Source organism: Cucurbita pepo, chromosome LG01 (assembly GCF_002806865.2).
Source record: "Cucurbita pepo subsp. pepo cultivar mu-cu-16 chromosome LG01, ASM280686v2, whole genome shotgun sequence".
Classification (NCBI taxonomy): Eukaryota; Viridiplantae; Streptophyta; class Magnoliopsida; order Cucurbitales; family Cucurbitaceae; genus Cucurbita; species Cucurbita pepo.
Genome location: NC_036638.1, coordinates 20,208,276 through 20,222,631, shown reverse-complemented (window position 1 = coordinate 20,222,631; position 14,356 = coordinate 20,208,276). Strand labels below are relative to the sequence as shown.

Genomic DNA, 14,356 nt, shown 5'->3' with positions numbered 1-14,356 from the left:
CTCAGAAAGTAGCTAAATGACAGCAAAAATCCATATTTGGTTTGAATTGAAGCACAAAATAAAGAAAGTGGGATCGTTGATGTTTCACTCAAAATAGCATCCAATCCAATAGAACTGCACCAACTGTTACGTTCCACATAATCTAATCCTTAGGGTTCTTTCTTTTTCAAGAAGGTGCAATGCCAAACTTTTTATTTTGAACGGCTACTCATATCGGGGATTAATTCCACAAACCAGCACAAGTCATTTTAGCTCGTTATATCACCGTTTATTCATTTATATATCTTTTTTACTCAAACTTCACGTAAATATAATTTGAATTGAATTTTTTTTAAGTATTTATTATAAAGATAGTAAAATAAGTCTAAAAAATAAAATGATAATTATATAATTAATTTAGAATTTCAATTCAATATGTGATGTTATATAATGGATAGACGAAGATCTTTTTAAACCAAAATATCGAATTTATCCAATATATTCTCTTATTTTATTTTTTTTAGCTATTTATATATTTTTTTTTATCAAATTATATTAAATTAACTAATGATTGTTCAATAAACATAATCCGTGTGATTAAATCAATATCATGATTAAATGTTCAAACGTGAATTTTGAATATTCTCGGAAGATTTGGAGATTAAATAGAATAAGTATGAAATTTATAATTTAATCTAGAAAGTATAATTTATTTTTATATTAAGAAAAGAAAATTAAATTTAACGTTTTTAAATATTAACATTATGAGTTGGCGCAAAACCTCAGCCTCTAGCCGTGGATTGGAGATTAGGGTTTAAGGTTAAAGATCGAAGAATATATATCGTGCGCGGAATTTGAGGGAACTTTCAATTGTCAAGCAGCAATTGAGTAGTGGCAATAGGGTTCCGCTGTTCAAAATTACAGTTCATGAATCATATTCAACATATTTAAGTGTTGGTTTCTTCTCAGTGGTTGGTTTTGTTTATCTAACTGCAGCTCTGAAACCATCACACGAATCTCTCAAAACCAAGAGAAGCGGAGGTATTGGAGGTTTTTCAGGGTCGTAGCCTTCTGCTTTGACCACCCTTGAAACTAGCAAGGAGCGGAAGAAGGAAGAATCCTAGAAACTGTTTTTCGTTGCATGTGAGAGCCGCAATAATGGCGACAGATCTTAGTGAATTCACCATCATCAAGGAGGGAGAGGCTGAGATTCTCATGCACGCGAAGAATGAAGTCTTTTTCAATAAGACCCAGGTGCCTTTTTTAACTTGAATAATGGTTTTCTGGAGTTTTGGAGTTCAGGCGTTGTTCTTTGTTAAAATTTATAGGCCAGTCAAAAGTTTCCATGGATTCTTGGGGTGGGAAAATGATTTACATATGATTGTTTCTAGCATTTAAAGTTTGACGCGGTTATTGATTTGGAAAATATCTAAGATTTGACTTCTGTTCTTGTTTTAATGGGAAAGCTTGGGGGAGAAGGGGTAGCTTTGGGAAATTTTATATTTTGATGAAGTGAAGAGGCTTTTTAGGTGTTGCTACTATCTCGAAACTTCAGCATGTTAGTGTATTTAAATAACTGATATTTTCGGGAGAAACTAAGATGTACAATTTATTTAAATCATCGAAGTATAATGTGGTATGATAAATTTAAATATGTTGTTCCATACAGTTTGCACTATATGATAGCAATCTCCTTATTCTTAAGAATAACTTATAGTTCCTTTTGAGATTCTTGGCAGCAGCATTAGCTAAATCATTGCTCTTTACTACATAATTTGTTTTGAAGTCCCAGCTTTCCCTCTGTAATTAAGAGTAACTGGCAGTTCTCTTTTTCCTTAATGAAAACTGTTACCAACTTTGTTCTATCTGTGTGGCTTTTGGATTTTCATTTCCCTTTTTTTACTCTTTACGGCCCGTATAGCATGAAGCTTTTTTCCATTGTAGAATTTTGACTGTTCTCGGTTGTAATACTCAGGTTAACAACAGAGACCTATCCATAGCTGTCCTTAGGGCATTTATATCAAAACACAAGCAGGAGCATGAGGCAAAAATATCAAGAAGAGCCAAATCAGCACAAAAGATTTCTGAAAATAATGGTTCTGAAATTGTTATGGATGAAGCTTCGAACGAATCTGCAACAAATGATGAAAAGTGCAATACAGATTGTGATGCTCATGAAAAACTATCAAATGAATGTGGGAGTCCAATGTTGCCAGAAGAACAGAAAGAGAACGTAGAGGGAAAAGAACGAAGAGATGCCAAGCCTATTAGAGTTCTTGAGGTTCTTTTAATTTCATTGATCATTATATTATGTGCACGTGCAGAATTTAATCATAGTTTATTGTTTAATGATGTGGGGAGTATATTCAATTTAGGAACGTGTCATGCTTGAGTTATTAGTCCTCTGTTTGAGTGAGTGATACAGAGTCTATAATCTGTCCTTTCTTATAAAGGCAACTGAAATCCTGAAATGATGCTGCCACTAGGAAGGATTTTCTAGAGATGCTCAACAAGAAGTTTGGCGAAGATTTATCAATTAGGGAATAGAATAAGGAGCCTGAAGTTTTTTACCTCTCTGTTGTATTTTTTTTTTAACCAAATGGCTGGGAGTTCCATTAGTACTAAAATTGAAGATTCCTTTATTACATTAGTTTTGGAACAATGTAACCCAGCTGGGGGCTTTTCTAACTACAAGTTCTTAGATGATTGCAATATTTATCCTCCCCCAAACATCTCCTCCAGTTGTTTGCTATCTTGAGTTGAATTAGCCACTAGGACATAATTTATTTTGAACAAATGGAAGACCAAGGGAAAGGATAAGGACATCACAGATTTTTTTCTTTTTTAATATAAAATGATGAATTTCAAATGAAGATACAACTGCTTGTCTGATATTTAAATTTTTGCTTCTTATATGATAGTTGGGTCATTAGTTTAGAGTTTTTCTTATTTTTATTTTAAATCTGATTTTTTGGGGGATAATAATATCATATATTTTTACTTTTATTCTAAATCCGACTTTGGTTTTCCTATATATACTTTTGATATACATCGCTGCATTGTTAAACATTGTGTAATTGGCTTCTCAAATTCATTCAAATGCTGTATCGCTTATTGTCCCATTCTCATAGTAGTTGAAGTTTTAAGCATCATAATGTGAATTGCATCTTTTATGTGAAAATTATGTAGATGCGTAAAAAAATACCAATATATTAGATAAAAGTTGTTCTGAATAGTTTGTATATGCCATGTCCATGAAGATGAACGTGTCCCTGAACTAAGTACTAACATATTAGAATCTACTGTTCAACATGTTGTCATCGTGTCTCTCTGACTCTGATGTTATGTTTGTGCTTCTAAAATCTTGTCTGTTTGTGTTTGCTTCTCCTTTGGGATGCCTGGTTTGGGATTCGGTGATATGTTGTTCATTCACTACTTTCTGAATAATGCCTGTTTTAAATTTGAAGGCCTTGTCAGCTTCTGGGCTAAGAGCCTTAAGATATGCTCGTGAAGTAGAGGGGATTGGTCAAGTTGTGGCGCTAGACAATGATAAAGGTAATTTTTCAAATTATTGGTAATATCAAAAAGTTCCTTTTAGCAAATATGTTTCTTGGCTACCAAAAAAAAAAAAAATAATAAATAAAGAGAAGAGAACTAAAAAACTAAAAAGGACATGACAAATCACTCCAAAACATACCTTAGTGTTTGTAATTCTTTCCCTTTTTTTCTGTATAGATTTATGTCTCAAACTGCCAGTGGAACCTTAGGAATGGAAGTTATCCATTATACTCGTTTGTATGCTATTATTGTTATTGATATGCCATTTAGGTGTTTCTTTTTAGTTGTCCGTTGTTAACTGAACCTGTTAATGATAAAAATTGCTTTTCAACAGCATCGGTTGAAGCTTGTCGGAGAAACATCAAGTTTAATGGTTCAGTAGCATGTGCAAAAGTGGAATCACATCTTACTGATGCTCGTGTTTATATGCTTACTCATCCAAATGAATTTGACATGGTATGTACGCACTATTTCAGATATGAAGGTTAGCTCCTTGGAAATCATATAGGGAAGCAACTATGGGAATGCATTTTCTTTTTCCTTGTTACAGTTTAGAATAGTAGCCACTTAGAATAATTATATATAACGTAATGATATGTGCACTTACGTGAATACAAGGTTGAAACTTTTATGCAACTTATTTGGGTTATTTCAGGTTGATCTGGATCCTTATGGTTCACCTTCTATTTTCTTGGATTCTGCCGTTCAATCTGTTGTTGATGGTGGCATGCTGATGTGCACCGCAACTGATATGGCAGTCCTTTGCGGGGGGAATGGAGAAGTTTGCTATTCCAAGTAAGTTTTTCAGTCTTCAATTATCATTCGTTTTTTTTTTATATTGTAATAGATTATGCGTCCTAAAAATTGCTGATCGATTCAGATATGGTTCCTATCCTTTGAGAGGGAAATATTGCCACGAAATGGCTTTAAGAATCCTCCTTGCCTGCATTGAGGTACGCCTATCTCCTTATGTATTTCTCAAAAGTTTACTTGATGAATTACTTTACCACCTTTCTTAACATGCTGTCAATATCATTCTTATCTCGTTAGAAATGTGCAGTATAGGCTCTTAAATGACACACGCACACAACACACTGTAGGAAACTGAAAATCTATTACAAAGGAGAGTAGTACTAGAGCCTGGTACAAGCCAAGCCCCTTCGATTCGGCAACAAGAGTCTACCATAGAGATGAGAAATCTTGATCTGATCTCCCTCTGGGTTTCTCCTCGTTGCTTCGCTGGCCCGTTTGGTTGATGATTCGTTCACCCCAAATATAGTCAATCAAGAAGGGGGTCAGACTGAAGCGGAGTTCCCCAACAGCATAGAGCTTGGGAAGCTCGGACCCATTGGTTAAATGAAATGGATTAAAAAGAAGGATTTGATCGAGTGAAGGAGGGGAGAAGAAATCCCTGGAGGCAAAGGGAATCACAAAAAGGGACCCAATTTGCACAAATAAGCAAAATATTGTAATTACAGAAAGAATAATACAATGTACACACCTAGATGCGTAGAGTCTAACTAGGTCCAACATTCTTCCAAAGGACTAAAAGAGTCTTTGAAAATGCTTTGATTCCTCTTCTGTCTTAGCCTCCATAAATGTGGGCATTGGTCAAAAGGATGTGGCTTCCCGGTGAAAGGGTGGCAACGCAGAATCTGAGCTATAAGTGATCTGCAGCATAAAGACTAACACCGATTAATTCCTGTTTGCATGCTTTTATCACTTAAGAACTATTAGTGGTGATATCCAAGTTGATACCCACTTTATGATCAATTAAAATATTTAGTTCTGCCTGTTCATGAGCATTTTTCACTCAAGAAAGAATTTTTTTTCTTTTCTTTTCTTAATCTCTTAGTTAATTGGAGATCTGTCATACAGTGCTTCTCCTGCCTCTTCATTCTAATCTCAGAACATGCATGTCTCTTTATCTAAAATATAACGTTCAAATTTCTGGTTTCACTAACAAGTAGAAGTGGTCTCTTATGCATTATTTTTGTTCTAAATTCTTTGTAGAGCCATGCAAATAGATACAAGCGGTATATTGTTCCTGTCCTATCTGTCCAGATGGATTTCTATGTTCGGGTTTTTGTTCGTGTTTACACGTAAGTTGCCGATTCCTTTGAATGTACTGGGTTAGCTATATTGCACTACTTTTTTATTTTTTATTTTTATGTGCTATAAGTATTTATATATGATGGTGCTTTCCTTTGATTGTTTACACTTGGTGAAATAATTGGCTGCAGTTCCGCAAGTGCAATGAAAAATACTCCCCTTAAGCTCTCATATGTTTATCAGTGCACTGGTTGTGATTCTTTCCATCTCCAGCAGATCGGGAGAAGCGTCTCCAAGGTATATTTCACTACGACCTGGTATTTATGTTGGTTAATCACATATATTGAGTATATATTTATTGTCCAATGTAATTTCTCAAACTGGTGCAAGTTTCTCCGGCTTATTTGTACGGTTACCCCCTGCACCCCTCTTTCTTTGTACAACTAGCTTTCATTGGGTCAAATGAAAGTAAAACGAACAGCCCACAAAACACAGCAGTCAGCCAAAAATGGAGAACACAAAGCAATACGTAATGGGCCTTAACTTTTGGTGGTAAAAAATTTATTCACAAATGTTTTGAAATATGAGCGCAAGGGAGTCATTATAACACACTAACCCCCACACATCTTCCCTCTGCCTGTCTAATCCCACGAACATTTTCCCATTTTTAAAGCTAGTTTTCCAAAGTACATGTCCCTCTCTGAAACAGAGGATCCGGATTGATGTTCTCCATCATCCCTCAAATGCTTGAGCTTCTTAACCAGATAAATATCAAAAGCCTGATATGAACAATTCGAGCAAGAGGCCAAAGGGGGTGTTTAAAATAATTTGGATCGAACTTGCACCAAGCACAGCAAGATGAGCCTAGAACCAATGTGGAGGCTCTTGGCAGGGAATCAAAATCTACGGACTAAGAAAAAGGCTGAACTTTTATGAAAATATGTTCTAATCTTTGGAATATGCGACTTGGAATTACTTCTTTTGAGGCTTTGGATTAAGGGACCCAATTCTCACGATTGGCCTACTTGTTTGTTTTGATGTAACCTCATACTTGATTATGAGAGGTTGGAAAGAGAGGAATAGGAGGCTTTTAAGCTTAACTAGATGGTAGTTAATAAGGTTTAGGAACATTCATTTTCAAAGTTCTATGCACTTCCCGAGGTAGTGGCTTCTTTTTCTTTTTCTTTTTCTTTTTCCTTACCTTATCTAGGAAGATTAGGCTTTCTGTGAGATTCTTTGCCCTGTACTATGATGGATTTCTTATCGTCCTTTTATTCAATATATAATATATTTTTTTTCTCCTTGAATGTAGAGAATCTGGTTGATGTAAGCTATATTGATCTTGTATTGACACTTGTTGTGGAATTGATCGATATATATGATGCCTTTTTCATCTTCATGTTATATATTTACATCTGATTGGAAGTGAGTCCTTGTTTGAATTAGTAAGTTCTTTACAATATGAATTGTGTATAGTTTCTTGACGTGTCATCTATCCTTCTGCTTTCAGAATAACAGCGTCAGGTATTTACCTGGTTTTGGTCCTTCTGTTCCTCAAGAGTGCAGTGATTGTGGGAAGAAATTCAACATGGGCGGGCCTATCTGGTCTGCTCCAATCCACGATCAAGAGTGGGTTACCTCCATGCTAGCTGATGTGAGGTCTATGAAGGACACTTATCCTGCATATGATCGTATATCTGCTGTATTGACAACAATTTCAGAGGTGCGTTTTATGCGTGGATCTGGCATTATAACTCCATATTGGTCTATAAATGTATTAAGCCATTGGAATTATGCTGTTAGTTATTCTTCCCAAGTCAATATAACTCCGTAATTTTAGCCATTACCTAATTTCCCTCATCAAATAAATGGAAAAAAAAGTTTGGAAATGCCATCAGTTTGGCCTATAAAAAAATTCATTACAATAAATAAGGAACCAGAAGATCAACTCAGATAGATTTATTTAGAAGACTTGAGTGTAGCTTGTCCTGAGATCTTATCATCTGGACCATAGATAATATCTAAAAGAAAAAGGTTCATTAACTTCAGTTTTTTAAAAATATGTTGACATTTTTTTTCACTTATTAAATAGAGTAGTACATGCGTATAGTTCCCTGGTTATTTGGTTTTCTAGTTGTGAAGGATTAAGTACAATAGTAATTTTAGAGTAAACACTTTACTAGCAACATCTTGGTTACGTGTCATTCCATACATACTCTAAATCATCATGCTTATATGCTGATGAATGTCTTTGTTTGTGTGCAGCATTTATTAACTCAAATGTATTTTTACTGTGCAGGAACTGATGGATGTTCCTTTATTTTTGAGTCTACACAACCTCTGTGCAACATTGAAGTGCACATCTCCATCAGCTGTAAATTTCCGTTCTGCAGTTATTAATGCAGGATATCGCATATCGGGCACTCATGTGAATCCTTTAGGACTGAAATCAGATGCTCCCATGAGTGTTATTTGGGACATAATGCGTTGCTGGGTAAGGCAATCTGAATTATACACTTCATTATATACTCAGACAGTCATTTGTATATAATATATTATAGCCTTCTGACCAGATCTGGACTGTAGATGTTCCTTACACATGTATCAAGGTTTCATCGATGTTTTTTCTTGTAGGTCAAAAACCATCCTGTAAAAGCTCAACCTGAAGATCAGCCAGGAAGTATCATTCTCGCCAAGGAACCAGTTCTTGAAGTAAGTTTCATTTTGAAGTTCGACTGTTGGTCCGTGGTAACATTAAGTTGCAATGTTTTTGCCCCGTTTTTCCCGTTGTCAAATATGTTATTCTGTACATTCAAACACATAAAATGATGGCCTGTAGCTGATGTACCTTTCCGAATTCTTATCTTCTTGGCAGGCTAATTTTGCTAGAGCTATAGCATCTCTTAGCAAGGCACAGGCAAAGAAAGTTGCACGCTTCCTTCCAAATCCCGAAAGACATTGGGGCCCAAAGCTGAGAGCAGGTCGTCAAATCACGAGTAAGCACATCTCTCTACTAGGTGCTGATGCAGTAAATGGAGCTCTTAGCCATGCAGATTCTGAAGAGCCTAATGCTAAACGTTCCAAGGTAGAAGAAGATCCAGCTCCCAATCAGTAAATGTGTGCGAATTCTCATATCTTCTACCATGTTTCTAAGTTTTTCAATATTTACATTTTGACCCAACACATGAAATGCTTGTTTGTGGACTCTTCTATAGAAGTAGAATTTTTTGTTTAATGTTGAGGAAGGCTTTATTTCAAAATATATCATTTAGATTTCTGTTGAGAGAACGACCAAGATTGCAAGGGAGTGCACAAAAGAAGTTTTTCCCTCGATCCCTATGATCGAATGCTTCTGAATGCAAACTGACTCTGGCGTTCTTATTTATTTATCTTAATTGCGAGGCTTCTTGGCTTTAAAAGTCTTAGTTTTTAAAGCTTGGATTAGGAAATTTAGATTGGTGTAATTTATTGTTCTACGAACTTTTTTTTAATATATAATTTGGTGTTTTGATATTTAGAAGTTGAGTTACATATATCTTATAATTTGATTGAGATCATCTCTATTAGAAAAACAAAATCAAAGAACAATCTCATCTTTTGGAGAAAGAGGTAGCAAGAATCAGTTTCTAGACACTAGTACTGTTTATACTAAAATCTTTTCAATGCTTAGATGGGTCCGAATCCTGCGTTTGATGGAGTTTCCATATAACAGTGAGCTTGTATTAGTCTTCTCCAGAGAATATTTATGATACTGTCGGCTGTGAATTGTTGGCAGGGTGCATAGTGGTCACAAGCTATGACTTAAGGATGACTGATGACTGAGTGGTTGTGCGAGTGTTTTGGTAGCTTGGTGTGAACATGGTGGTATATAATTGGTTGCGCCTTTTCTACACAAGTTGCATCTCATGTTAGGCTCGACTAATTGCATGAGGTTGAATTATGTTCGATGTGATCTTGAGCTTTGTGCTCTTGTGTCAATGTTTGGGATAAGCGCATCTAAATTAAGTGGCTTCTTGTCTCATATAGGTTGGGTCATGATTTGAGCTAAATGACTTCTAATCGACCTCATATTACCAGTTAGCATCCACCAACCAAACACTTGAGTAGTTGAGTTCTTCACAATTACTTGCAGCAATAGACCATTTATAACATGATGGCCCGATGTGATCAGGTCGTTACATTTGTTCGATGCCAATGGTTAGGTCATACACGAAAACAAAGGCAATGGGGTAGAGGTTGGGTTTGTTGAGCAAGGCCGAGGTTGCAATGTTGGAAAAGTAGTGTCCTTTGCAATGGAAACAGAGAGATGCAAACAGTTGAGAAAATTCAATTTCATTCCTTTTGTCACTAAGGTGTTAGAATGTTATAAACATCATCATCCCTTCATCAATCTCTCTTTAACATAGACATTACCCATATATCATCATCTCCCACTGTACATCAAACTCCCTTTTTTTTATAATATTATTAATTAGTTCAGTCAGTATGATGAAACCCTAATGTGGAACCCACTTGGAGCTTCCACCCTTGGAAACTTCAACAGCTTATCTCCTCCAACTTCTTCCCATCTGCAAAAGAAATAAAAGTTTGAATCTTGAACTCAGCTTCTGTTCGTTCCATTTAGCCAAACAATACACAGGAAAAAAGAAAGGTACCTGTATTTAGTTACAAAGTAATGTAAAAAAGTAGAAATCTCTGCAATTCCCAGTTCTTTGCCAGGGCAATGTCTGGTTCCACCTCCGAAGATGAAGAAGTAATTATGGGACTCCAAGTTTTTGTCCTGAGAATGTCACACAAGGGCAAATTCGTCATTTTGGCAATGGAGGGTAAGTAAGAGAGAGAGAGAGAGGGAAGAAGACCCACCAGCCATCTCCATGGGTTGAAGGTTAAAGGTTCAGAATAGAGAAAAGCGTCATAGTTAATCTCTCTGGTGTATACATAAATCCTCCATCCTTTTGGAATGAGAAACCCTGTAAAAAACACCAAACAAAAAAGAAAAAAAGTGAGAAGATTTTGACTTTTTAGCCCAACTTTTTGGTTTGATCTCTCAGAACATTGTTGTAATGAGGAGGTGAAAAAGATCTGTCATTCTGTATGACCCTTATCTAAGCCTGACCCACAAAACAGAGGAGAAACAGAGGAGAAACAGAGAGAGAGAAAGTGGCCCAAAGTGAAAAAAAAGGAGATGAATTGGTAACTGCAAAAGAGGATCTTGAGCCCCTAAATAACACAAAACAAAACAAAAACTAAAGAAAAAAAAAACATATATACCATTTAGCTCCATGTCCTTCGTAGTTTTCCTCAAAACCCCATTAACAATTGTGGCCAGCCTCGATGTTTCGAATATCACCTAAACAATTCAAAACAGAGTAAAGTTGGTGTCTTTTTCTTTTCCTCTAAAGAACAGTTAAAAAGACGACAGTAAGTACCGCACGAGTGAACTTCATGGCTTTAAGATCATCCCAATCAATGGGGTCCTCTGCCCTTTTCTTTTCTCTGATTGCAAAATGCTCTTCCTGCACTTATCAACTCTTTTAACTTACAAAAAAGTAAAAGAGAATTGCCTTTTCAAACTTCCAACTCAAAAGGTTGTAAAGCTCTTTTGGTCTCTTACTCTTAGTTGCTGAAGAACTTTGGGATGATCATGGAGGAACTTGACAGCCATCATTGATGTTGTCGAAACAGTTTCATAGCCAGAGTACAAAACTGTGATGATTTGATCAATAACCTCTTCATCGTTTAGCTTATATTTGTTCTCTTCACTCATGAAGAATCCAAGCATGTCATCCTTTTGTGTCTCTGAGGCTCTTCTCTCGTTTATCAGCTGCTGCAACAGCTTTATGATGTTCTTCCTCGCCTGAAAATCACAACCCTCCAAAAGCTTAAACCCAATAAGAGATGGAGATGACACAGACATCTTTTACAATGTATAGAAACCTATGCTTCACCTGAATTCCTCGGCGGTAGTTCGTGCCGGGAAGATCGATCGGGAGCGAGAGCGTGCCGAGAACAAGCTTAAAGAACTCTGGGATGAAAGATTCCGATAACGGACCGGACTCGATTCCGGCAATCTGCTTCATAGAAGACCGTAGAGCCATCTGAACACACACACAAAAAAAAAAAAAAAAAAAAAAAAAAAAAAAAAAAAAAAAAAAAAAAAAAAAAAAAAAAAAAANCTCTTTCGTCTTCTCTTGGATGTCAATGATTTGTTGATCCCAATTCCTCAAATGGGATCGCATAAAGTCATCAACTTTAGGAAGAAGACGATCTCTAATCATGGTGGGACTGACAACAGAGAGCAGAGCAGCTCTCATGACCTTGTGAGCACCGCCATGGACGGCGGCAATATTGCATTTGCCAAGAATGTCAAGCATGGACTGAGGGTAACCAGGGACAAGCCCTTTTGATTCATTCATCAAAACATATCGATTAACCTCAGGATCCATCGAAACAATCGTTGGACACCCCAAAATATGGGACTTGAAAATGCTTCCATACCTTTACAAAAAAAAAAAAAACAGAGCAATGATTAAAAAGCNCCTTGCTCTTTGGGATTTCATAAAATTAGGACCTTGTTTGAGAAACTCAGTGGTCTCACCAAAAAAAGGCCATCCCATTGTACCAGGGGGCAACCCTTTTCTTCTGTATCGAACTTCATTCCATCGAAGCAAAGCAGAGCAAAAACAGAGGAGCAAGAACAGAGCTAGAATCGCTAAGGCCAACGCCATTGAAGCTCCCAAGAAGCTCGAAATGGGAGCAAGGAGAAAGAGAGAGAGATAGGGAGCTGTTTATGTATGGGGCTTGGTTGGATTTAGTGGTGGCGAAGCGAGTGTCATATATATAGACCTCTGAACCACCGCGTGTGGGGAGGAGAGAGAGAGAGAAAAAGGGGGCCATAGCTTCGTTCGTGCGTGTAGATAGAGAAAGAGAAAAAGGGTGAAATTTGTGGAAATCAAGATCCCAATACCATTAGGGGAGGGGACCCTACCAAACTTAGAGGGAAAGTAGGCTAACCCCAAAAGCTGTACAATTCAATGGCTATGGGAAAAAACAGGGGAAATGGCTTTAAACCCCTTGAACTAAAACAGCCTTGGTAACCTACCAACCTCCTATTTTTATTTACCTTCTTTATTATGTTTGAATTTGTTAATTTTAGGATTCACAACTCATATATCAAACTATATGGTACGATTATATAGTAATCGCATGAGTCGAGCATGCACAAACTGCTCGTTAAATACGTTTTTTGAAACTCGAGTTGATGTGACATGTGTGTTGTTTTGGTGTAGCCTGTGATGAGATCAATAAATCCATAGTTTGAAAATAGTAATTCATATGCAAATATAGTGAAAACCCATTTATAGAACAAGTTATGACGAAACTTTGAAGAACTTAGCTGACTAAGCTTTGAAGAACTTAGCCCATCTGGGCATGACTAGAGTCGTATGTAATTCTACGATATATAAGTAAGGACAACAACATCATCCTTGTTCAAGGTAAACCCAAATGGAAGTAAACCGATGTTGGTATGCATTGCGACTGTTTTAGTACTATGAAATGAGAGAAAGATTTGGATATGTGTAAAAGCTCAAGAAGTCGATCGCTAATAGATATTGTCCACTTTGATTGATTACATATCGTCTTCTGTTAGGGAGAGGTTTTGTGATGTCCCATATTGGTTGGGGAGGAGAACAAACCACCGTTTATAAGGGTGTGAAAACTTTTCCCTAACAGACGCGTTTTAAAGCCTTGAGAGAAAGCTCGAAATGGGAAGCTCAAAGAGGACAATATCTACGGGTGGTGGATCTGGGTCGTTATAGATTTCTATACCCTAATAAAGAACGTTTCATTTATCTCTCTAACTGATATAAGATCTCACGATCGGGCGGGAAACAGGAGTATATTGAAATGGTAAAGAGAGGGGGAGGAAGAGGAAGAAGCACATGCAAAGCACTCCATTTGACCAAAAAAGAAAAGGCATTGTAATTGTTACAGTCCTTCACATGACAGTGAACACAGACAGACACACACTAGAAGACACTCCCACTCTCATAGGTTACCATGTGATGTCAAAAGCACAAACACACACACACACACACAGACAAAATCTGTTCCTTATTTTCTTCTAACTTCATGGTTCCATTCCAACTAAAACTTTGTAACTATCACAGTCTGCCCCTTGTTCCTCCTTCCAAACTGTGGATTCCCCCAACCAAATCATATTATAACTTATACCTTTCTATAACCAATTTTATATCTAATTTTCGTCTATTTTGTTATGTAATAATTATATACCGACGTATGTAGTAATACAAACAAATATTTAGTGTAGTGTGACGATTTTTGATTTCGACATGCAATGAATTTCTTTTTCTTTTTTTTCTTTTTTCCCTTTATTGATGTCTGTTTTGTTGTGTAATAACTATATTCCGACATATGTAGTAATACAAACAAGTATTCAGTGTAGTTATGATGAATGTTGACTTCAACATGCAATAAACTGCATACTAGATCTTTGTTATGTAATAACTATAATGACGACAAGTGTCGTAGTAAAATTTAAAAACAATAAAACAAATCAAGTATAGTTACGACATGAATTTGATTTGGACATGTAACAACTTTAGGATTTATTTAGCTTTGTTTTTGGGAGACGCAGATAGAAGATTGGAACATCTGACCTCTTAGTCAAAATTTAAACATTGGACCATAAAACGCTCATAATGTAAGGTTGGTCTGGTATCCTACCCTTTTTGTTACAAGAAAA

General features: G+C 36.4%; 2 protein-coding genes across 2 annotated transcripts; one reads left to right on the top strand and one right to left on the bottom strand.

Annotated features, from left to right (window-relative positions):
• The first annotated feature begins 760 nt into the window (after positions 1–760).
• Positions 761–8,922, top strand: LOC111804902 (probable tRNA (guanine(26)-N(2))-dimethyltransferase 2). The gene is made up of 12 exons (XM_023689727.1): positions 761–1,233; positions 1,955–2,260; positions 3,447–3,534; positions 3,872–3,993; positions 4,193–4,332; positions 4,418–4,490; positions 5,551–5,639; positions 5,781–5,886; positions 7,100–7,312; positions 7,889–8,083; positions 8,224–8,301; positions 8,465–8,922. The coding sequence occupies exons 1-12, from the start codon at positions 1,138–1,140 to the stop codon at positions 8,702–8,704; spliced, it is 1,746 nt and encodes a 581-aa protein (XP_023545495.1). The 5' UTR covers positions 761–1,137; the 3' UTR covers positions 8,705–8,922.
• Positions 8,923–9,905: 983 nt separating this feature from the next.
• Positions 9,906–12,415, bottom strand: LOC111788371 (cytochrome P450 85A-like). Its single transcript, XM_023668692.1, has 9 exons — positions 12,129–12,415; positions 11,766–12,086; positions 11,538–11,687; positions 11,204–11,446; positions 11,019–11,105; positions 10,861–10,939; positions 10,453–10,559; positions 10,245–10,369; positions 9,906–10,157 (listed from the first exon to the last, which is right to left on the bottom strand). Exons 1-9 carry the CDS (start codon positions 12,315–12,317, stop codon positions 10,070–10,072), a joined length of 1,389 nt encoding a protein of 462 aa, XP_023524460.1. The 5' UTR covers positions 12,318–12,415; the 3' UTR covers positions 9,906–10,069.
• Positions 12,416–14,356: the final 1,941 nt, after the last annotated feature.